At 32.0% G+C, this 26,271-nt stretch overlaps 1 protein-coding gene across 1 annotated transcript; it reads right to left on the bottom strand.

The window, feature by feature from the left end:
- Window positions 1–14,547: 14,547 nt before the first annotated feature.
- Window positions 14,548–15,531, bottom strand: LOC134696699 (uncharacterized). The gene has a single exon (XM_063558621.1). The coding sequence runs from the start codon at window positions 15,162–15,164 to the stop codon at window positions 14,688–14,690; it is 477 nt and encodes a 158-aa protein (XP_063414691.1). The 5' UTR covers window positions 15,165–15,531; the 3' UTR covers window positions 14,548–14,687.
- Window positions 15,532–26,271: the final 10,740 nt, after the last annotated feature.

Here is a 26,271-nt window from a genome sequence, read left to right as displayed (position 1 = left end):
GATCTCACACAAAGGTTCTGTCAAACAAACATGTATGATCATACCATATATCCTTAGTTTCATGTTAAATGTGATGACGTCTGCATCATTACACTTTTGCGTGACTACATGCTACTTTTGTGTACCTTTTGAACTTACTTTAGACACTTGATTTTATCCTTACAATTTTTATTTATTGGAACATTACATATATTTTCAAGGTTAATGGAAGTATGATGCCCTTGACATTTTGAGTTTTTATGTATGCCACATGTAATACACTGTCTAGACTTTAGGGGCGATATGAAAAAATTAGAATTGGCGGATAACTTGTTGTACCCCAATGACATTTTCACCTATTGTGTCTATTTGGTTTGTTCACACACCATTTTTGATATAATATAATTTTATGCGACTGTCATACAAGTGAGAGGTTAAGCTCGCTTTAAAATCAGGTTTAATCTACCATTTTATACATAAGAAAATGCCTTTACCAAGTCAGGAATATGACAGTTGTTATCATTTCGTTTGGTGTGTTAAGGCTTTTAATTTTGACTTTTGATAAGGGACTTACCTTTTTTAATTTTTCACTGAGGTCAGTATTTTTGTGTTTTTACTTTTTAATGCAGTTTTTTTTTCTATCTCTCTTTAATAGATTTGTGCCCCGTCAAATTGATCGATTCGATTATGTTACCTTATCTTCTATAAATAGGGACTCTGTAGGAACGTCGCGTTAAAAAACCTATATCTGCCGCAACGCATTTTTCGCATTTGCAATGTTTTTGTAACTGCAAAATAAACAACTTTTCCCTCACTGTAAAAAATAAGTAAAAATATCTTGAGAAACTACAGTATCTGCGCTTTTTAATTCAGTAATAATCTTATATTACAACGTGTATATTAGCTTGCAGTAAATCTTTGAACTACGATAAGAGTTGCCGTAAACGCCAGTTTTCAGCTATCGAGACAGACAAATGCTAACCCTTTCCGTTCCTCGCGCTATTTATTGAAAAGTAAACAGACCACGAAAATTGACACACAAATGCAAAAATAAACCAGGAATCTGATTTTGTAAGTATCTCGAGTAAAATTGTAAAAGAAGGTAAGAAATTATTGATATTAACGACATTTTTTTAATGTTTTTGCCAAAAATAAGTGTTATTTCTAAAAATAACGGAGGGATCCATACTTTTCCAAAATCTAGAATATTTTCTCCGTAAAATCATGTTGGATATGTGTTGATCTGTTCTACATGAGCAAGGCGCAACCCTGGTTAAGATGGTATGTTTCGTCTAAGAAAGGAGAAAAAAGATAGCCGTGAACGTTCACGACGTTACAAACCACATGAAATATTTTCTCATTGAAATTATAAAATCGGCGCTCCGTAGAAGTGTCTTCCTATTTAACAACTGATATCGGTGATTAACAATTATTTTCTATTTATTACTGTGTTTCAATTTCTTCACGAAGAAAACTTTAGTATTATACTCTTCACACTGATAATCACTCGCTCGAAATCACTCGAGGATAACTATTATCGACAGTGTAGAATTTCTGTTGGTTTGTAATTCAGACATATGGGTTAAGACTAATTATTTTGTTTCAATTTCTAAATAAATAATAAGATACATATAAATGATCAAAATTCTATATATGTCATCTTCCAGTTCTTATTTGTGTTTGAGAGTCTGTATATTCTTGTTGTTATTGTTGTTCTATAATACGAACATTCTAAACTGTTAAACAATTTTTGCATTTAAAAAACCACACCCAAAATGAAAGATATGTTGTGTATGTATTTAGAGGCTCATGTGGATGGCACTAAATTTGTTGTGAAGCATACTATACATACTATACATGCATAAAACAAACCAACACTTCACTTGATAATTTTGAAATATATGATATAAGAATGTTATTTGATGGAGTTGTATAATGGTTGATTTTATAAAGATATCGGTATATTTAAAAGTATGCCTTACTGGTAAGTTTTTGAACAGGACATAACTTTTGATATTTAGGTAAAGGTGACTATTCCGGGAAGATAAAACCCCTGTGCAATTTAAATTCTGGTATTTGTACCGATTTTCCTCATAGTTACTATGGAAAAAATTGTCTTGGTTACCACAACTCTGATCTAAGCTACCCCGATTATTGTAATCTATTTAAGGAATGAATGTAATTTTTTTTTTATTTCTTTGAAGAAATAACATAAAAAATATGGTGTACACTGATTAACGCGCGTAGGGGGTTATTCAACAGTGTGCACCACATTTTTTTATGTTATTTCGAATAGACAGAAACAATATTACAGTCATTTCTTATAATTTAATTCTAAATTTCATTTTAAACCGTAGAAAACAATGAAAAAACGTTGTTAACGTCACGGTCACCTGCCTACATTATGTCTATGGGCTAATAACAAAATAACGTCAGCCAATCAGAAGACGCGTTACATTCAAAATTAAATTATTAGAATAATTGAAGTCAGATGACTGGCATACTCCTTTCGGTTACCTTTAATGATTTCTGTTTAAAAATACGATATCAACTATACATGTCCTAGTTAAGACTCTCTGGCCTTTGTAATTATTGTATGATTTCTAATTTTAGTTTTCTGAGTATATGCCGGAATTTAGCATGTCGTCCATTATCACCGAAAAAGATAACATTTTTGTTTAGGGGCAGCTGTAGCACGCCTTCGGATGCGGGAGTTTCTAAATGCATTGACGTGCCGTCGGCTGTTGTATGTTCTGTGTTCAGGTTGTTGTCTCTTTGACACATTCCCAATTTCAATTCTCATTTTTACTTAATTAATATATTAACTGTTCAATCAATTTAAAAAGGTAGAATTAACAAAATTTGAAACATGAAAAACAGAAACAGTCAAGTAAAAAAAGTATAAGTCAAACAGCAACAGAAAGGATAGAAAAAAAACAGATTGAAAATCATTTACTCATTACGTCATTATGTTTTATTTTGTATTATTAGGTTCTGTTTGTTCGACGTAAACTACAAATTCCCGAGTTCTTTCTTTTGTCATCATATAGAAGAAATATTATAAAATGCGTAACCTTGCAATAAAACAATTTGAATTTTGTAAAACAATAGAAAAAAAAGTTTTGAAAAGTATTCTATCTAGAAATTATTGTCTAAGAAAAAAAAGTGAGATTGATATTTAATTCAATAGACACATTATTTGATATAAATGCAATAAAAGGTGTTAAAGTTGACGTACTATCCTTTATATATATGCCCTTTTTCAAATATCAGCAATGATTTTGAGAAATATAATTCTCTTTTGTTTTAGTTTTTAAGGTCAGCTATAATTGAGATGAAATGAAAATAGTTCGCACTTTTATGTTTGTATAAAGAAATGAAAATGAATTGATTAATTTCTATACAGCTTTGAAAGTAAAGATAGTGATCTTTGATGATCCGTAAAAACGTATTATAATTTGAAACAGATTCTCTGATTGATTGATTTAGAATATGTCTTGATGACATATTGACACCGATTTTTTTTGTCATCGGAAAATAAAGCTCGGAAAACGTATCAAGACATTCGGAATTTCCAAAAAAAACATAAAATGAACAAAAACATCAATGATTAAAAATTACGAAAACGGAGGTGCAAACAACAACAAAAAACATAAAGAAATATCAAGTTTAAGAAAACGAACGTTGAAAAAGCAAGGGAGGAACACGGGTGCCCTAGAAGTTTAAGCAGATAATGATCCATATAAGCAACCGTTACAAATTCTGATAACGAGTTCACATTTGGTGATAAGCCACAATCGAGTACAAGCGAAAGGGCTTTGCAACTACAAGTTAAACACAGTCATTTGTAATCATTTGAAATCTATATTACAAGAAATAACTCAAAATGTTTATATCGTTCGTACAACCTTTGAATGGATGACTTTTCCTACCATTATACAAACTTGAGGCAATGGGTTCACTTCTAGAATCCGGATACTTATAGATTATTGTTGATTATCTAAACAAGATTGTTTGTTTTCTCGCTTGAGCCGGTAGTGCTGGTACTAGCGATAATTTTCATATCACTCGACTCCGCGGAGGAAGGAAATTATCATTCAACGGTTTAAAGGAAAATGTCATAAAATAACGATAAAAAGAGTTATCCCGAGAAAATCTATTAACTGTAAGATAAATACCCATATGATGCAAGGCGTGATTGCAATATATAAGGATACGAATTATCGTCAATAGAAAAATTGAAATTGCTTTTTTAGCTATACCGAACAGTTCTAAACCAAATCCTATTGTCTGACAAATGTAAGTTAACAAATAGCGTAAATGATTCTGTATATGTGTAATTCAAGAAGCTATCAAACCATATTGAAGCTAGTTCAAAATGGTGAAGCTTAAATCATCTCTTCGTAAATTTAGCGGACGCCATCTCGAGTTGGTTGGCCGTTATGGAATAGGAATGGGAAATGCATCAATGAGACAACAACAACTTTTCACGGATGGTATACGTAGCAGATATGTTTCAAATGTTGTAACAACAATCCCGTCCCCTTTGCTACGAATGTGACATACCGAATCAAAACACAACTGGGTTTGTACTAAGAAAAACAACACGTGTGCCACATATTTAGTAGGATCTGTTTATCCTTCCGGAGCACATGAGATTACCACAAGGTGTTGGCGTGGTTCGTTTTGCGCAGTTTTTAGCTTTCTATGTTGGTTTTGCGTACCGTTGTTTGTCTGTTTGTATTTTTTTTGTATTTAGCCATGGCGTTGCTAGTTTGTTTTCCACTTTGAGTTTGAAAGTTCCTCTGAATCGTGTACACATCGCCTCTCTGTTATCCTTTGTTTCCAGTTAACTTGGTTTAGATGTCAGAGACACCTAACATTGATCTATTCATTGATATTACACAAGTTATATAGCGGATTAAGATATATAATCATTGCTCAAGCTTCTTTCTATTCGCTGATTATAAATACGCCTTGGTACACGCACTTAAATACCCCGTATCAAATTATATGACAATGAGAAGATATTGTTTAATTGCTAATTATGCAACTCCCAACCACACATGAAATGACGTAAAAGTAAAACAACCATATGTCACCGTGCGGCCTTAATACTGAGAAAAACCCGTACCACAAAGCAAGCGTCAAAAAGACCCAAAATAACGATTAGAAACATTCCAAACGAGATAACTTACGGCTTGATGTTTGTACAAAGCAAATATGGTATACAAAAACTAAATACAACATCACAATTATAGGCTCCTGACTTGAGACAGAGAAATACAGGAAGTGGCGGGGTTTTATTTATTTTATAGCGCCCTTGAATGGTAAAACATCAAGCCAAAGAATAAAATATCAGCTGGAATGGGTTGAACTCATATCGATACAAAGCAGAACAAATATCAAAAACACAAAAGACAGCTATGAGAGTTACATTTTTATACTAAAAACTAGTTTAGGGCCAATAACAACTGGTAAACAATTATGTATCGAAGACTAGAATATCACTCAGTACACATCGAAATTTCGAAGGATGTATACTTATTACGTCATTAAGAGTCAGAGAAAAACACGACCTTGTACAAATGTATAATGTTTGTCTGACAAATTTTTTACTTCGACATCCTACGTGAATTAAAACGTTATAATTTCTAATCACAATTTAAGATCAATTTGTTTGTAAGAGAAATAATATTAGTGTAAACAATGTTTTATACAAAAAACAGATAAATATATGCGTACATAATATTGAAAACAACTTATTTGAAACATAACATTTTATTTGAAAATGAGACTACATCTATTTCGTTGCCAGGAGATCTCCACCGGATAACCTTTTATCAGGAACGGTCGCATAGAAATGTTGGAAAGCCAGCTTGGAATATAAACAAGTAGCAACAAGTAAAATCACAAAAATATCGAACTCCGATAAAGATTCAAAACGATAAGTCCCTAACCAAATAGCAAAATAAAAAGCTCAAACACACCAAACGAATGAATAACAACTTATATACCTGACTAGGTATAGGCTTTTTTTTAAAGTAGAAAATAGTGTAAATAACTTATTTCTATAGCTAGCTAAACCTCTCACTTATATGACAGTGGCATAAAATCTATAATATTGATAACGTACATGTGTACGATGTGTCACAAAACAAACAGTTATAGCAGGTAAAAATGTATAATCTTAATCACTATAAAAGCAAACAAATAAGATAAGATAATTTATGTTACAAAGAAACACAAAAATGTATATAGACAATGTACATAAGCGGAAGTGAAGGACAAGAGTACAAACATTTACCATTGCACATTAACACGGGATGATTAAGTACCAAGCCAGGTCAAATGGGTATCTCCAAAATAGAATAAACAGTACAAGTAATATTCCCAAAATCAAATAGAAGAATAATATAAAACGTTTTTAAGTTGACAATTGCACACAAAACAGAAAAAGACGTCACATTATTGCTTGGTGTTCATGTTTGTTTTAACGCTATTAGATAATCACACCATTTAGGTAAACGAGTTTGAAAACAATTACTCAGAATGCTTTATATAGAGAAAACAAAAAATTGTCAAAAGTTGTTGGTAAGAACATTTCACAACATTACGCGGTAAACTGGTATATTATGTACTAGTCAAACGGCCTGAGAGTTTATTTGCACATCAGTCTCATGCAAATAAACTCATCATAGATACCAGGACTAAATTTTGTATAAACGCCAGACGCGCGTTTCGTCTACAAAAGACTCATCAGTGACGCTCATTATCAAGCCACATCTTCTTATTGTTATTCTACATTGAACATAACAATGCATCAACACTCAATTTATGCTCAGAAGGGTATCTTCAGTTATACATGTATATAACTAATCTTAAATATAAACGTTAGACTGGTTTAGCTATACAGCCCTTACAAGGTCGAATCGTGCTCGGAAGCGATTGTTGAGTATTTAAACATTTTCTTCAGTTGGTCAGAAACAGGTGGAATAGGAAGGTGTCATTTTGGTAGACGGCCATCTTTGTTTACTTGAGTTTTTTTTTGTTTGGTTTTTACTATTTTGATGTTTTCGTTGGAGTCTGGGCTCCACAACGGCTGCTCTCATGGTCAGGTATGTCAACTTTGCAGCCCGCTAACCGCGATGATGAATTACTAGTCGATCCATATATCAATAAACCAACATCGCAAATAACGACAAAAGAGGAACTGACCCAGCCCGTTCTTTGAGTTATGATGGCTGAGATGTGAATGATTAGGAGCGAATTTTGTGTTTGACTTTTTTTTTTTTTATTTGTCAAATACGGGGAGTTAAGTCAGATAAAATAATTTATTTATAGAAGATGTTGTGAATTTACCTATTTTAATATGTAGCAAGAAAACAAATTCGGTGATCCCATTTTTTCTTATCGGAACACATTTTATATTAAAGAGCTATCTTCTCATATTTTATCTTAAGTTTAGTTTTCTTTTTATCACACAAAGTCAGATTTTCCATGTATAATCTATACAAAATCTGCGATTTTGCACAACCTTTTAAACAATACTTTTTTTTATCAATAAAAAAAAACGACAATAAGATGACCCTACGTTTAGGGTTTGGGGTTGGTGTCTTCAAGGTTGTTTAAATAAACCCCGCTACATTATATACTACTATACATGTGCCAGTTCCAAATAAGAAGCCTCTAATTGAATAATTGTCGTCGTTTGCTGTTTCTCATAATTATGTTTCGTTCATTTTTTTGTATAGCTTGTACTTATGCAGTACTGTTACCAACCATATTTTGTATGTGGCTGTCCCAAGTCAGAAGCCTGTGGTTTTCCTTTGTTGACTTAAAGCATTTTTTTTTTATTAATTTGAACATGCAGCAGGCCGTTATTTTTCTCTTTTGAATTGTTTTACATTTGTCACTTGCCTTTTATAGATGAGTATTTGGTATAAGTTTCCTCACTATTGAAAGCCGTAAATATTCCGTCCGATTGGTGCAGATATAGAACAGAATTGCTCACTTGATGAGGAAAGCATGAAACTTTGCACAGTAGTTCTACGTTGTATATCCTTTGATTTTAGCTATGGACCCACTCAGAAAAATCCAATATGGCTGCCATTTTCAAGCTGGCGAAAAATATACCGTTTTAAATATCAAGATTGTTCGCAAGGTATTTTAAAAGGGGTCTTGTTGTTGATGTCTATGTCATTTATTCTGTTGTGGATAGTTGTCTCATTGGCAATCATACATGTACCTCCTTTTGTTATTTGTGTAGCGAATCTTGAACACTTGTGTAGTTCTAATGAATATGTATCTGGAACATGTCTTGTTCTATATTGTCTGTCTTGTGCGTCTATTGTTCCGGATTGGAACAAGTAACAAATATTTCATGCATGTTCATGACGTTCAACCCCTATAAACCATACACAATAGTAGAAAGACAACAGACTCACTTAAAAATACATGATGAGTATGTTTAAAACATTTAAAAGACTTTTACTTTTCTACATTGGCTAGAGGTATAGGGGAGGGTTGAGATCTCATCAACATGTTTAACCCCGCCGCATTTTTGCGCCTGTCCCAAGTCAGGAGCCTCTGGTCTCTGTTAGTCTTGTATTATTTTAATTTTAGTTTCTTGTGTACAATTTAGAAATTAGTATGGCGTTCATTATCACTGAACTAGTATATATTTGTTTAGGGGCCAGCTGAAGGACGCCTCTGGGTGCGGGAATTCCTCGTTTCATTGAAGACCTGTTGGTGACCTTCTGCTGTTGGTTTTTCTATGGTCGGGTTGTTGTCCCTTTGATACATTCCCTATTTCCAATCACAGTTTTATAATAATGCCCACCTGCCAAAAATAGACTTTTTAACAATTAAACTACCCTTTACAAATTGAGAGGGTTAGCGCTATTAAACCAGGTTTTATTCACCATTTTATACATTTGCAAATGCCTGTACCAAGTCAGGAATATGACAGTTATTGTCCAGTCGTTTTTGATGCGTTTTTTTATTTGATTTTGCCATGTGATTTTGGACTTTCCGATTTGATGTTCTTCTAAGTTCAGTATTTTGTGATTTTACTTTTTGCATGTGTTCGAAGAGCTTTTCTGGATTCATCTATATCATCAGGATTGTTCAGAAACGAATATTTGAACGTCTTGGGTGCATCACAAAACCGAAACATATGAAGAGCTACATGTAAATGTATATGTATCATGTATATGACACAAAATGGACAGAAATTGTAACAAATAGACTAACCATTCAATTTTAACGCAATTAATAACCTATCTATCGACATTACTGAATTTAAAAAAAAAACTTGCTTTGATAAAAGTACACACATGTTTCATATATAGAAATAAGATTAAGAATCGCATTAAATAAATGAAGATCTATTTTCAGAAGGTAAATTTCTCTGTATATATATATAAAGATATATTTTAAAACTGTGAAAGTTTTATAAGCAATAGTTTAAGTGATAATTGTATTAATCTTAATTCTGCATTACTAAATAGCAAAGGTTGTACAGAAATGTTCAGAATTAAACTGTCAATTGTTCTTGAACAATTGAGAGGTCTTTCCTTTTGTTATGTAAAATACATGTTCCAATATTGAAAAGCTTTAAAACACACTGAAAATCCTTTAAATAAGGTTAAAAACACTAAATTCGCTATATGGGACATGACCTTGACCTTTGACCTTTTGACCTTTGTCAAGGTCATAAGTCACAAATGTCATTGCCGAAGACCCCATGGGTCTAGGACCTTTGGTTATAAAGTAAAAGCTGATTTTGTCTTTCCAGAAACTTAAAACAGGTGTTATGCCCCTTAAAAAATGTCAAATCTCTTCGGTCAAAATGTTACAAAGTTGCGCCGTAATGACCCAAACATTTTCCACTATTCAAAACTTCTGTAAGTATAATAGTTTCTGAGATTATTACATAACAAGGTGGTAGGTCAAAGGTCTAGGTCAACATACAAATTTGACCTTGAGGTATTTTTCAAAGATACATGAGTTGATAATGAATGGTGAAGATCCTAGGTGTCTACGACTTACGGTTTCTGAGTTTTGGTGGTCAACCGACACCGGTTAATTTTCATAGGGGCATAACCCTACCAATGAGTCGTTGAATCTTTTCGATCCAAATGTAATGAAGAACCGGGGTCTGGTCCTGAACAAATTTCACCCTTTGTTTTTTTTCTACCTATTACGGTTACGGTGTTGGAACGATAACAAGGTTTTTGGGTTTCGGAGGGATTACTCCGAACCGACAAAATATTTCGACTAACAGGGTGAGTTCCAGATAGGTATTCATGACACCTATACAAAGTGTGAACATGAAAGCGACATAGTTTATGGTTACGGAGGGAAATTTTGTCAAAGTTTGGCGGAACAAAAAGAATAATAATCAGAAGAAATACAGTAAGGTCTTTCCTTATAGATAAAGGAAAGACCTTAATTAGTGAAAGTAGGAAAATTTTACATGCAACAGTATAAGTAATTATATAAAATTGAGAATGGAAATAGAGAATATGTCAAAAAGACAACAACCCGACCATAGAGCATACAACAGCAGAAGGTCACCAACAGGTCTTCAATGCAGCGAGAAATTCCCGCACCCAAAGGCGTCCTTCAGCTGGCCTCAAAACAAATATATATACTAGTTTAGTGATAATGAACGCCATACTAAACTCCAAATTGTACACAAGAAACTAAAAGTTAGAATAACATCATGTCAAGTTAAGACTTAAGTGACCGGCATTTGTTTACTTTTTTGTTATGAAAAACATAATCAGTTATAATATAAGAAAGGCCTATAATGAATAATTGTATATGTTCTATCTTACATTAAATTATTCGGTTTTAATTTGTGACATTTCTTACAATATTATATCATTTACATAATTATCTATATGTGACCCTTTCGAACAATATTATATCGTTGACATAATCTATATGTGACCCTTTCGAACAGTGACCTCAACTGTATGTCACATAACGGGTAACATGAAGTTTTCGATGAATTTATCTCTTTCTTTGTGGTCAATGACTCTTTGTCTGTTTTAGGTTTACGGTTAATTATTCGTAACATAAATGTTTGCGACTTAACAAGCAAATGCTTCAAAGTCATTTGTGGTCAATTATCACAATGTCAATGATCAGTAAAAGAAATCCTTTACGTTTAATACTATTTTGATCAAAGGTAATATATGTTATTAAAAGAGATTTTACATAGTAAACGAAGTTGTACATTTCGCTGTAAGAAGTATCAATATAATACACGTTCATGTAATGGACATAAAGGCTATATATGTAAAGAAAACGTTTGATGAAGTCAATATTTGGCCATTGAATTTAAAATTCAAAATTTTATAAAAATGACATGTTACTGTTTGATAATGTATTAATTAGTTATCAGAATTCCCTGTCCATATTCCTATACTTGACCGTTTGAGATTTTAATGAATTTTATGAATCTTATGCAAAATAAAGATGTTTTTAACTGTCTTAACCTAGACATAATGCCACAGCTTTACTCAGAAAGATAGGACAGGTGTTGTAAACTTTAATCGGCCAGCAGTCCCACAGACAATATCATAGAATACACATCTTCAACATAAGATCTAACTCAAAAGACAGACGTCTATAAGGATTGTCTAGCTCCAAAACGTAACCTGTCTGTAAATATTGTGAATTATATATATATAGAGGCTTTCAATGTTATGAAGGTTTATCTTATTGGCAAGCATACGAGATCTTGTTTTTATCACGATCTGCCTTTTCATTTACTCATTCTCTAAAAGGCAAAAAACTAAAATATGACATACTACGTTTACTGATTAGGATCTGGTTCTGGAAATGTATATGCAAATCTGGCAGTACTACATCAGTACATGTAACATGCTCATTTTCTATCAATAGAACAACACATGCATTAAAGGTCATAGTTTAAATCTAAAATACCGGTTTAAAAGATAACACTACCATGAATATTCGTAGTTACTAAAAGTAATTCATAAGTACTTGATAGAAAGCATAGGATAGGAGGTACCATTCATAACACAAAATCAGAACATGCACAGCAAAAAAACAAAAAGAAAAAGGAACAGCGCTTTAAAAAAAACCCATTGCGGTTGTTTATCACGGCAATTTTTTAACAAGTACTCAACAATCATGTGATCCTACACAAAAATACCAATGATCTATAATATATTTATATAATGAACTGTGTAATTTTATGATTGTAATTTTGATGTTTGAGTCTCATTGAAGTTTTTAGTTTTTAAAAAAGAACACAAAAATCATTGCTCTAAGGGGAATAACTCAATTCATTTGACGGTTGACCACATGGATAAATGACTAGAGATTCGTTAATAACAATCAAGGATAAATTCAATTATATTTTATGCATATATGTTGATAGCATGGTACTTATTTCCGTAAATCCAACAATACTTGCTCGCGCTGTTCAGGTTTAGTTTCATAAATACAACGCTCATTTTCTGTACACGGCTTATTGACCATATTTGCTTGAGTGTGTACAATTACTGATTTGCTGATGCATGTTATGAGCCAAATGAATAATTAAACAGTGACCTTAACTGTATGTCATACATCATGCAACAGGTAACATGAAGTTTTAGATGAATTTTTCTCTTTCTTTGTGGTCAATGACTCTTTGTGTGTTTTTAGGTTCACGGTTACATTTTTTTTTTATAAATTCCTGAGAGAAAATCTATTAAAAGAAAAAACAATTGCATCAGAATATTTCCCTTTATAAAAGTATAGACGGATATTTGATCCACCAGACAACATGATCACATGAGAGTAAAACATGACTTTATATGTCTCGTGTCCATGTTAGACATTGTGTGCCTCGTTTGTGATCTATGTTAAAAAAAATTATAATTCAAAAGCGAGGACTTTTTTTTATCTAAAAAAACTAAATGAATGAACGACAAATGTTAGAAATTGAATTCCTATATTAACAAATAAGATATTATTTATATATTGAATGAATCAAGATAAACCTCAATGTAGGCTAATACTTTTTAAATTTTAACACAACAAGATCATTGAAACAAAATAATTCAATCTACGAAAATTAGATTATTATAAATTTACACAATCTGTTCTTTGTCGGGTAACTGGTTCAAACAGGTCGATACATACATTTTTAGCTAACACAAATGAAAAATGCATTATCTGAAATTTGCTAGTAATGTTTAGTTGTTTCCTCGGCGTGATTTCAGCGACATCACGATACCACCTTCCTGCAGCATGTAGTGCCCTAAACCACTTGTCCAACATGGGTTTCGACATTTAATTTTTTTAGTCGAGGTATGCTTTCATTTTTGTTTAAACATGAATACCTGCATATGAAATATACTATGTCTTTTTAAAAACCGAAAAACATACCAGGAACTGAAACATGACGGTTGATCAGATAAGACTAAATTAGCTGTCTTGAAGCCTCGTACGGATGATTAAAAACTAAATGTATTGAAAATTGTCTTAAACGCTTAGAACGTGATACTCTCCATACATGAGGCGCCAGATTCAACATTATTATAGCGACCTGCCATGACACAACAGTCATACATTGACATAGCCAAACGAAATAAAATGTGGTCTTTGCTACTTCAGCGCTGAGTCGTTGCTTTGAGTTTGCACACACCGCATTCACGTGTCATAGATAGATACAAAGTATGTTTTTTTACACAAAATTAAACAAAATCGAGGTAGTTGAATGATACTTATAATAAACAATAAGCTTCTGTAAATCGTTTGAAAAAACATTAAATCCAAGCAAATATATTTGTAATTAGATTACTGGTAATTGAATTGCATGATTTCCATGCCAGATCAATCTTCATTTGAACACGTTAACTTATAACATATATGCAATGCTGAACAACACATAAGGTAACTTTGATAACACCTCTTTTTACCTTTTGAATTCAAAATTATAAAACTTTTATTTATCAGATAACATCGTTTTTAGATGGTGACATGCCACTTGTCTCACAATCAGTTATATCAATATTGTTTAAAAAATGCTTTCTCATTTGACAATCTGTTTATTTTGATGGAAAAACCACATACGATGAAAAGATCACCTTGATTTGAGAACTACATGTATATAAGACAAGAGAGTTATAAGTATGATTAAAAAAAATGATTATTATCGAAATATTAACTACTAGTAATACAAATAGATTTATTCTTGGATGGTTTTTTGTTCGTATTTAGTATACGAAAATCTTTTTGTGAACGATTCTTTTTACGTTACACATGGTAAAAAACATGATTTTGACATGGTGACGAGATATTGGACCGTATATACACCTATAATAGTCCAGTATTGAGATTATGAACGTGTACAACATTCAATCTTAAGTTTTATATAATTTAATTTAGTAACTGCATCAATTGTATTTTTAACTGATCCACGCCAATATAGATAGAAGGTCGATGTTTGCCTTTTCAAAATCCCACATAAGATTATTTCATGTTAGAACAAATTATGTCAACAGTCAAATTTTACGGAAATTATATCAAAATTAAAAGTATAATATAGAAATCTTTCAAACTACGCTGTCAAACGTTTTGGAAAGACTTTTTTAATGAGTCGAAATACATGTTTAACTTATGAATCAAACAAAAAATACAGTTCAAATACAATTATTATCTATATTTCCCTTAAACAATCAGCTTTCTTCAACTTCCGGTAATGGAGGCATCGTAGGAGACTTTGGAATGAGCGGCGACGCTGGTGGTGTAAACGACTGATACAGACTGTCGTTGATAACATTACATGTCGGCGTTAATGCCTCGACCCATTTGTCTACGTCAAACGCTTCTGCTACCTTAAAGGTTATTTTAGTGCCCTCTAAATTGTCCGGTATGACCTTGATGTCATCTTTGTCACCCTTGTACACCTGACAGTTTTTCAGACTAATGTAAACTGCAGTACTTGGTATTAGTTCGTTCCGGTAAACAATAGCATAATGATCGAAAAGAGTTTTATAAATTCTTACAAATACTGGTGCTTGTTGTGTTTTTCCATTGCAAGTTTGGTCCATTAATAAGCTTCCACATTTTATTTCTAATCCTTCATAACTTTGTTGAAATGGTATAGTTTTCAATCCAAACGAAGTAATAACCTTCATGCTAGAATTTTGCATTTGATAAGTCTATTTCTTGTGTTTTAAATAAATTCACTTTAAAAAATATAACGCACATACATAGTTAAACACAATTTTAAATATAAAATTATCAACACACATAATCATTAACGACATCCAGCCAAGTTATGCACAGGTTAAATGAAGGAAATCGACCATTATATATACGACGGAAAATTAGATTTACATTTAACAACATATTTGTACGTTGTATGTTTCTTGTGTAATTAATAACCTTGTGACACTGTGTCCCTTACATATGAGACTTGATATTATCATCGATTCACTTAAAACATTAGTTTGTGGCTGTATGTTAAGTGAACCTCAATAATTGTGTTTCTTGAGAAAAGTAACACGTATGATTTGGGAAAACATCCTGTTTTAAAACTAATTAGCCTAGTTAAAAGAGAGATACTTGACGCAAAATATGTGATCAAAACATTTTTGTCATGAAGGTACATTGACTCGACGTGTAGTTTTGTTTCGATATTCAATTGTCGGTATGCATGTATTTATTTGAACTTAGAATTAAAGAAACATCACAAATGCGTCGGTTAAATACTGCTAGATTTGCGAACAAATACACGCCCTTTCCAGCTGCTTATAAACGTTTGGTTGGGTTCTGCTCCAGTTCAAGTTAAAAGGGGGTGTGGGGGGGTGATACACTCTCACGTTTATAAGAATTTCGTAGGGATTTAGTTTATTGGCACCATATTTATCTAAAATTATAGCATCCACTTTCTTTAAACAGATGAAATAGCCTCCATGACACAGTCGGTTTATCTAAAGCCAATATAATCCAACTATGCTTATTTTGACACTCAAATTGACAATGAAAATGGGGTATGAGTCAAAGAAACAACAATCCGACCAATGAGTGGAAAACAGCCGAAGGTCAACAACGGGTCTTCAATACAGCGAGAAAATACCGCGACCGGAGGCGTGCTTCAGCGGGCCCCTTAACAAAAATGTACTAAATTACGAAATATGTAAAAGAAACTAGAATAAAAAAAACATAAAAGACTAGTATAGGCTAGAGGATCCTGACTTGGGATAGGCGCAAAATACATGTTTTTTTAGATATCTTTATACCTCTAGCCAATTTAGAAAAAGAACAAGCATACAACAATACGCACAGTTAAAGTCAGTTGAAAAGGAGTCCGAGTGCGATGTCAGAAAAGATAACAAAAGAAACTAAACAAAATGACAATGATACATTATTAAAACAAAGGACTATTAAATTTCTGTAATGCCAGCTCCAGACTTCAATTAAACTGATTGAAAGATTATGTAGTCATCATATGAACATCAAGCAGAATCCCTCCAGTTGAGGGTTTAGTATCATACCATCATAAAAAAGATGTATCATGCCAACAACTGGTTTAAGAAGAAATGTGTTAATTTCCAATGCAAAGACTCTATAAGTGAATCAATATTAGAACAAAAATATGCCATCTTTAATGTACTGTGACACTTCACTTTCATCAAAAAGTAAAATGACATATCAGATTATCTAAAGCTAATATAATACATAAAATTGGTTCTAGTTTGGCGCTAAAACGTCCGATATTTTCTCTCTCGCTCAAATGTCTTATCAATGCGCTAAAATGTCCTCAGCCGATATAATCATATTATGTTTATCAGGAAGAATAGACTCCATTGTCATTACAACAGTAATACGGCCACCCTGACAGAGGCGGTTTCACTTAGAAATCTATATTTTTCATGTTAGCGATTTAATTGTGTTGTATGTTTTCCTATATAAATTTTAATGCATTGTAGTGACCTTCTCATCAGATACACACTCAATTACAAATGTTGCGTTTAATTGCGAAATAAAATACATTATATGATTTAGGAAAACCTCCCTCGCAATTTCTGTCAAAAGAACAAAATCTTATGACACATTAATGTTATGTAATTATTTATGAAAATAATAAATCAGTATTTAAGACAGGGTGGTTGGTAGTTATGTGAAGATCTTACATTGTTGTCTAATTAAAAAGTTCAGTTTTAAATGAATTTACATGTATAAAAAACATTCGCATGGGCGAAGCGATTAGTAATTTTGACAAATATGTGGCGTGATTGCCAATGAGACAACCCTCAAAAAGGGACAATATGACACAAAAATTAACTAGTCAGAAATTACAACTCTACAACACTATTTGTGAAGTAAAAAAGGGTGTCGGGTATAAGTTAATGACACAGCAGCACAGCAGCCTTAACAACACAAAAATATTTTTTTTTGTAACCTGTTCGTCGACTTTTAAACACTAATTGTTGTAATAGACTATCGATCAGGTGGGTTTGTGCCACACGTTGATTTACCTTTCCCCAGCTGAAAATTATTGACGCGCTTGAGTCTTTTTTGTTTAACAAAATTATGTCATTAACTTGCATTCAGGATAAATGCACACTTTTCCATGAACTGTTCCAGGCAAGCACAATTTACACCCAAGGGATGTTTAAATTGACCACAAACACTGTCAGCGCATGCTATATAATATGAGAAATGCATTTACTAAGGCATATAAAACAAATTTTAAGCCTGAAAGAGGAACAAAGTGTACAATCTAAATTATATCTCTTTCAGTTTCTGCCACTCGTTTTCCTTAATTAGCTATTAATTTCATTTTGCAATATGTTTCCTTTTATTTATTTCAGGCGCTGATGAATGAAGTGTGGGCCAAATATACCTGCGCTTAAAACTATTTCGTGCAAAAGGCTATCCGACAGAAAGACAAGGTTGTGAGAAGACCAGCACTAGATGAAGATTCTTTTCAAACACTGAAAAAGAGGGTAAACATATTATTCAAAATAAAACAAATATATCAATTGACCTGAATTAACATTATCTCTAACAACATTGTACATTACACAGGAAATCTTTTCAAGTTTGTTTACATCCGGATTTCTATAATTAACATAACTATTCTTAAGATAAACATATCGTGTTAATCAGGTTTTCATTATATTGAACTATTTCCCGTTAAAAATGTCAAAGATCATTAGTTAAACTATCGACCAGTCGGGCGCATTTCATTTGCGCCAATTTTTAAAAAATCCAATCTTTCATTTGCGCCACAAGGTTATATGTCATTTGCGCCAAATAAAAAAACTTCATTTGCGCCATTTCACAGGTAATACAGGTACCAGAAAAGTAAAATATTCATTGTTGTATAGTGAATAAGATTTGTTTCTACAGTATTTCACCTGGATGAATGTTCATACTTACATAACTGAGGTTTGAATTATGAAATGTTTACATTTTTTAGGTGTATAGATGGACGTTGTCAGTTCATATAGACATATAGAGGAAATAAGTCTGTATTTTTTATGATCACACATACGGTATATAGCTTATTATATGCATCATATTAAAAATCGTTTTTTAAGTGTATCATAAAAATTGCAAAGCCAGAATAACAACTAATATGGACAGAATTATAACCTTACTATAATATACTATGCTTACAAATGGGGTACCACGATTTCCCGAGAACTACGAGAACAACATAATATCCAGAAAACAAGATAATATATCCCGAGAACAAGATTTTTTATGGTGTTATATGTGTTTTTTTGCTTAAATAAGTGTAACAGCATACAATAATTAAGGTTTATGGCGTTCATAATTAATAAAAGTACACGCAATCTTCAGAAAAAAGATTTTTAAAACAAAGCAAGGAAGCTAACTAAAGTCTTGCTCTACATGCTTTTGGAAATTAGCTGTAAGAAATTTTAAAACTTTAAAGGTACCCTGCACAAGGCACAGGCATACCTTATGAAGTCCGCGAAAATAATTTATTTTTATTTAAGAAAATGTTAAAACTAAAAGGTACCCTGCGCAAGGCACGGGCATACCTTATGAAGTCCGCGACATTCATTTATTTCATTTTAAAAGAAAAAACCTGATGCAGTTATAGAAAAAAATGAGGTTGTTCTATTCCCATGAAGGTTCATCATAAGGAATTGAAAAATATGGCCGTGTTTACACCTCAAAAACTACTATGAGTACAGACAAACTGGTACATTTAGGAAAGTTTTAAGGCATGGCAGGAACTAGATATATAAAAGTTATATGAAGTCTACGTTTCAGAAAATGAAAAACTTACCTGCATTTTGATGTGCATTTTTTTCCAGTCTGCAGAAGATAGCAAAATAAACAAACACCCGAGTTTCATTTGATACGGTCCACTCAGTTACACAGTTTAAACCTGTTAAATCACCTATTGTTTTCAGGTGTCTATTGCCCATCTATTGTCCATTTACATCAATACTACTCACAACATTGATTATATGAGGGGAGCTTCTCAATCGTTTTCACTACTTAGTTAATTTTTGCACCTTCTGCAGGAACGATGTACTGAATTTTTACTCTGTTTATAGAACAGACCTGTGTTTAAAGAAGTTTTAAAATACCTTTTGTTTGTAACTGATTTTTTTATATATTTAATTATGCAAACAAAAACTGTCTTTATTATTAAAAGTGTTTTATGAAAAAATCATTTATTTATTCTATTTACCTGTATTTACTTGAATTATTGGCGCAAATGAAAGGTTTTAATTTTGGCGCAAATGAAATATGGTTTGTGGCGCAAATGAAAGATTTTTTTGGCGCAAATGAAATGCCAATTGGCGCAAAAGCAAAGCACCGGACCAGTCATTGGAGATTGTTTACTATGTAATTCAATCAAAGTATGCTGTTAACTTTTGATTAGGTACAAACAGTTACACATGTATCAATGTTCCAATAATGTAAGAATTTAAAGAGCATTAGAATTTGAAAACAAAAATCAAAAAAATGTACCAAACATTGTTGAAGTCGAGTATATGCCTTCAGATAAAAAAATTCTTTTATTTATAGAATTTTTATATATTTATCAGATTTACAAATGATGTTAGCAAACCGAGCTAACGAGGTGTTTGTGGCGTTGAACTAGCTGTCAGTTAACACTGTGAGTACTCTCAGATCTTTTCCTAGTGTCTTTTTGTTATTTGGAGGAACAATTACTCGACCACGTCCACTTGTATTTTTGTCAATCTGATGAGTTAAGATTTCAACTGATTTTTATCGTTCGTTCTTATGTTGTACTGCATGTTATATCACTGTCTCAGGTTAAGAGGACGGTTGGGATCCCGCCAACATGTTTAACCCCGCCACAGTATGTATGTATGTGCCTGTCCTAAGTCAGGAACCTATAATTCAGTGGTTGTCGTTTGTTTTTATGTTACATATTTGATTTTCGTTTTTTTTTTTAAATAAATAAGGCCGTTAGTTTTCACGTTGAATGGTTTTATATTGTCATTACGGGACCTTTTATAGCTGACTATGCGGTATGGGCTTTGCTCATTGTTGAAGGCCGTACGGTGACATATGGTTGTTAATGTTTGTGTCAGTTTGGTCTCTTGTTGAGAGGTGTCTCATTGGCAATCATACCACATCTTCTTTTTTTTTTTTTAAAGTCATATGAATGCTTTAAAGTCATATGAAACGAGTGATCGGTGAACAATAATGTTATTTTAATTCTAGAACCAATGCATACATCACAAACTTAGTCTTTTGTGCATGATGTTATCACTTTTTCGCATAAATTTCGTATAATCGTCATTTTTTTTCAGTGATCAGTGTTGTTGTGAAAACAATTAAAATTCGTGTTTTGAAGCCGAAGTTTAACTATTTTCACCTGTTTGACAACAATCAACAAAAAAGCATGGATATTGAGAACTTGCTTATCGTGTACAATCACATTATAATTTATTTTAAGGACATCCAGTCGTATTGCGATCAGCGGATTTTTACGAGATGGTTCACACTGAGGTCGCTTTGCATACGGAAAATATGTCGGAGAATTGCTTCCTAGAAGCATGCAATTTAAACAAAGTAAACTTCCTCTAAATATAAACAAATTAAAGAATTTTCTTTAGAAAAATGTATGTGTACATAAGTTTTATAATGAAAACTATCCATGAGTTATAAAAAATAACATATGCAATATTTTTTTTTAATTTGAGGTTTCTTATGACTTAAAATTAAACAAAAAATGCACATGTTACATAAAACTAAATGGCTAGTTTTTATTATATGACTAATAAAAAAAATTATACTTCATAAGCATTTTGTTCTATTATAGAAAAGTCTTTAATTTTTCCAATATCAAAAGAAATTTACTTTATTTTAACTGTTGGCATCAAGACAAATATTCACCGAAATGTTTTCTATATGCAGTAACCTCAACGTGACATTTCTGGTAAAAATCCGGTAACGCAATTTACACGTAAGAAGAGAAAAACCAAATTGGCAGATGCATAAATGCATAAACTATTTGCTACTGACGATATTAGTATGCCTATCACATGTATTTTTTGTGTAACTTATTTCGCAATGTTATTGTACCTCTATGGAAATATCTTCATAATCGTGCGATTTAATGCTTGACCATTGCTAAAGACGGTACTCTGATATATTTTTTAATTTTAGCTTTTCATCATCGTTTTCTGCAATGTTACAAGATGGTACATTATTGGGCGTAAAATGAAAAGTCAATGACAACTTTGACACAATACATTATTAAAGTAAAAAGACAAGCATTGTTTAAGTAACAGAACAATTATTCATACATTGATTATTTAAAGTATGAAATGTCACATATATGTCAGGTGTGTCTGCCATTAACTTCAAACCGACATAAAACTGTAAAAAAGATTTGTGTCGTTAATGAGAATATTTACTGTTTGATGAATTAAACATGATTATAAGTGATAATATCATTATCTCGTAAATTGTCACTTTTAGTAAATTAACGTTGTCAAATGCTAAATAATTTGTCTTAATTCAATTTGAAGAAGATGTTGTACCACGCAATGAAGAAATATTTGTGTAGGATCACATGTAGAGCAACTAATACACGAAACAAATATTACTTTTAAAAGCATTTTGTACAATAGTTTGATTTATTATACATGCTATAGGGAATCCTGGTCAATTTAAAGGCACAACCGACCTTTATCGCTACGAAACATTAGAATAGCAACACACACCAACACACACACAAACAAGAAATACCAGTCGTAAAGATAATAATTTATTGATTTAAGTGACAGTTGCAGCCCTTTGAGTTCTACAATTTCACAAAAACAAAATTTCATAAAATATCGTTGACAAAACTATCAAATATAAAGATAAAAAAGATAAGGTATAATTGACAATGGTATAGCATTGAGATGGTTGGTGAACGTCAACTTTATTCACTTCCCTTTAAAATAAATACTGGTGCAAAAGACACAAAAAGTGGTTTGAGAGCTTATTTTCTCTTTTAAAATTTTTACCTGAAAGTATGATGAATATATATGAGATATAGATTTTTTTTCTTTTTCTTGACGAACAATTTAAAATGAATAGTCAAATTTACAACAATCTGTCAAATGTGCATTTTTAGGAAAATCTTTCATCAAAAGGCATTACGTACGGGGAATGTGACTGTCATAGAACAACGAAAATGTGTTAGATATAGGGTAAAAATAATTCATTCAAATATCACCTACAACTGTTTACACAATTTTGAATTTTCGAAATACTAAGGCGTTTCTTTCTCAGGCATAGATTACCTTAACTGTATTTGGCAAAACTGTAAGGAGTTTTGGTACTCAATGCTCTTCAACTTTGTACTCTGTTTGGAATTTGTAACTTTGTTTAGATTCGAGCGTCACGGATGAGTCTTATAGACGAAATGCGCGTCTGGCTTATATACAAAATTTAGTCCTGGTCTATGATGAGTTTATCTACAACAGCAAAGAGTTGTTGCAATGATTCTTTATTGAACAGATAACGTTTTACTTTCCACAACTGAGATATCACATGTAAATTTGGAGCAATCATTGTATTGAAAATACCACGAGGGTTTCAATACATTATACTCTTTATACAAATTCTTCCTTTAATTACAAGTAAATAAAGCATAACTTTAAATAACTGAAGAGATAAAGACCACATACTATGTATATTTGACAACTTTTCTTCCTTTTTCTTCCTGATAAAACGTCAAGGTTACGACACTTCAGTATATAACTTATTCATATGGCTTATAACATTGATGCATCAATGCTATGGTATTGTCAAAAATATACCACATAATTGTCAATCATTGTTTGTCATTTAGTACTCAAATGGATTTGTTGAAAATAATCGAATTTTTATTGTGTCGTTGTCTTAATGAATTTTTCAATTAAATACATTACATATCTTGGCTTCATGGATATATAAAGAACAAATAATAATAAAAAAAGGTTTTAAATCAATCTGATATTTGCACGAAAGAACATCTTTCAGAACTTAAAGTTTTGCTACATATTATTGAAATGATTGTGTCAGTGGATAAACGTTAACGTACCATCAAAAAATCAAGATTAACACCACAAGAGCTAAATGAAGATAAGACTTATACTGATGGTGCAAACATTAAATAATCAGTATATGTCAGTTCATAGGATAGTCCGAGTATATAAAGACAGATGCTTACAATTTTCCATTTTTAACAGAGATGTTAAGTGTACCAAAGCTGTGGTACATCTCAATCTTAGGAATTATCAAATGAAAAAGACAAACCCGAATGAAATATTCGTGTACTATAAGAATAGAAAGATGTGTTATTATTGTCAATGAGACAACTTTCTACCCGATACCATATGATATATATTTAGCAGTTGACATGGCTATTCTTCATTATCAAACCGTTTGAATTCTATGAATTTTATTACTGGTGTAACTGTCTTAAGAAAGCTGTGGTTATTAGTTGATTTATTTTCATACAAAAACAAATTAATTTTATTTTCCAAAATACTGCAAGGTAGAATATTAGCGAAGGCATGCATTAAAGAAGTGCTCAGATAATAGAAAAATAATGCGACTTTAGCAACGAGACGGCTGCTGCTTGTTGCGAAGAAATAATTTAACTCTATACGGTATTGGAGATCCTACGTAGCATCTTGTTAGAACGTGTGACTCTATGACATCTAATATATCCTTTAAGTTTGTAATTTTGTGAGTTCAATTGCTGTTGAAAAATCTAAAGTAATTTACATATCAGCCAGATTTAAAAGACAATTTATCTTATCTTTGTACCTCCAACATTTGGTTTATTTAAAAATATTATCATAACAAAATGTGATTTGTTAATTGTTACAAAAGTGAGCCCCCTTTTCAGAAGTTGTTTAGGTTAGCCGCATTTCACTGGGGGGGGGGGGGGGGTTCTTTCGCAGGGTATGTTTGTAACGACTCGTTTATCACGAAACAATGTGTTTATTAATAAGTCTGAGAATTAATAGCCAAATGGAAATCAAATTTCAGAGGAACAACATTTTAGCAAAAACGAATTGCATATAACACCCAGTATTTTCATATTGTATATCTTGATTACTTTGGTCGCATTTGACACTATGTTTGGGAATTTGCGGCTAATAAAGCTTCTGAACTTTACATTTGCTATGGCCTCCTTAATGTGTCCATACCTATTGATGAGTCTAACAAAATAAACGGTACCAATTTTCTTGCACCAGATGCGCATTTCGACAATACATGTCTCTTCAGTGATGCTAGTGGCCGAAATATTTGAAATCAAAAGCTTATATAAAGACGAAGAGCTATAATCCAAAAGGTCCAAAAAGTATAGCCAAAATCCGTGAAAGGAATTAGAGCTTTGCATGAGGGAGATACATTCCTTAATTTATAATAATTTATAATAAAGGATACGAACCACTATGTTTTCAAACCAAGACGGACTGGCTACCGATCATGGTCATCAAAACATAAGCAAACTGTTCTACACTTCTCAATTAATGAGTTTATTTGTCTTTCGTATTAATGGGATTCACATAGTGCTATTAGATTACTCTGAAACAATGTGTTATGCTGTATGTACTACTTACACAAAATGATAGAGACATATGTGTCAAGAACTTTCTGTGGAACAACAATAAAGTTATCTGCGATTTACATAAAATGTCATAATAACTTTATTTATTCAACGTGTTGATATCAGGAAAATAGTATTGATATGTGTCAGATATGTATATCGTAAAAATTATATTGTCTTCTGGCACATATCTTAAATTTTGTTTACTTTAAATCACTTGTATTTCCTACACGTGTGAAATGATCAAACTTTAAAGAAAAAGTTTTATAATTAGTTTTTTTTTCTTTTGAAATTTATTGACCGTACATGTGTATATATATAAGAAATAAGATGTGGTATGATTGCCAATGAGACAACTCTTCAAAATGACACAGAAATAAACAACTATAGGTCATAGTACGGCCTTAAAAAAATAGCAAAACCCAAACCGCATTTTAAGTTATAAAAGGCACCGTAATGAAAAACGTAAAACAATGTTCAAACGAGAAAAAACCTAACGGTCTAATTTATGTACAAATATGAACAAAAACAAATCTGTAACACATCAACAGACGACAACCACTGATTTACAGGCTCCTGACTTGGGACAGGCACATCAATAAAACATGTGGCCGGATTAAACATGTAAGCGGGATCCAAACCCACGCCCTTACATTGGACATTGGTGTAACAGTACAACATACAAACGAATTATAAAAATCAGTTGAAAAAGGCTAATCAGATGGATACAAAAAGAAATACATTTAACAAAAATAGAGGGTGAACGCGGCCGGGAACTTGTATATCCCCCTAAAAATACAAAAAAAGCAAATCATCACTAATATGAGAGTACTTTTCTATTCTATTTTAGGTAGTAGGAAGTGGCAGGTAATGGAAACCTACAATGAATTGCATAACTAATCATACACGTTGAAAACTAGTCCTAGTAAAACTACTTATTAAGTCTGTATATAGAATGTTGAAACTAATATACTACTTCAAATCTATGGAACTATAACATCTTAAATATTATTTTTACCTTCGTTTAGAAATGTTATATACATTTAATTAATAATTGAAGTAGTTATGTTTATCTGTTCGTAGGTACACTTCAGTCCTCCTTTCTTCTGATGTAAAAACATATAATATAATTAATCAGTACGTAATTTATCAATTTTCTTGCTTGCTTGAACAAGATAGCCGCCGCTAGTTAT

The sequence above is a fragment of the Mytilus trossulus genome, chromosome 14 (assembly GCF_036588685.1).
Source record: "Mytilus trossulus isolate FHL-02 chromosome 14, PNRI_Mtr1.1.1.hap1, whole genome shotgun sequence".
Lineage (NCBI taxonomy): Eukaryota > Metazoa > Mollusca > Bivalvia > Mytilida > Mytilidae > Mytilus > Mytilus trossulus.
The sequence above is the reverse complement of the archived record's forward strand: the minus strand, read 5'-3'. Positions and strand labels throughout refer to the sequence as shown.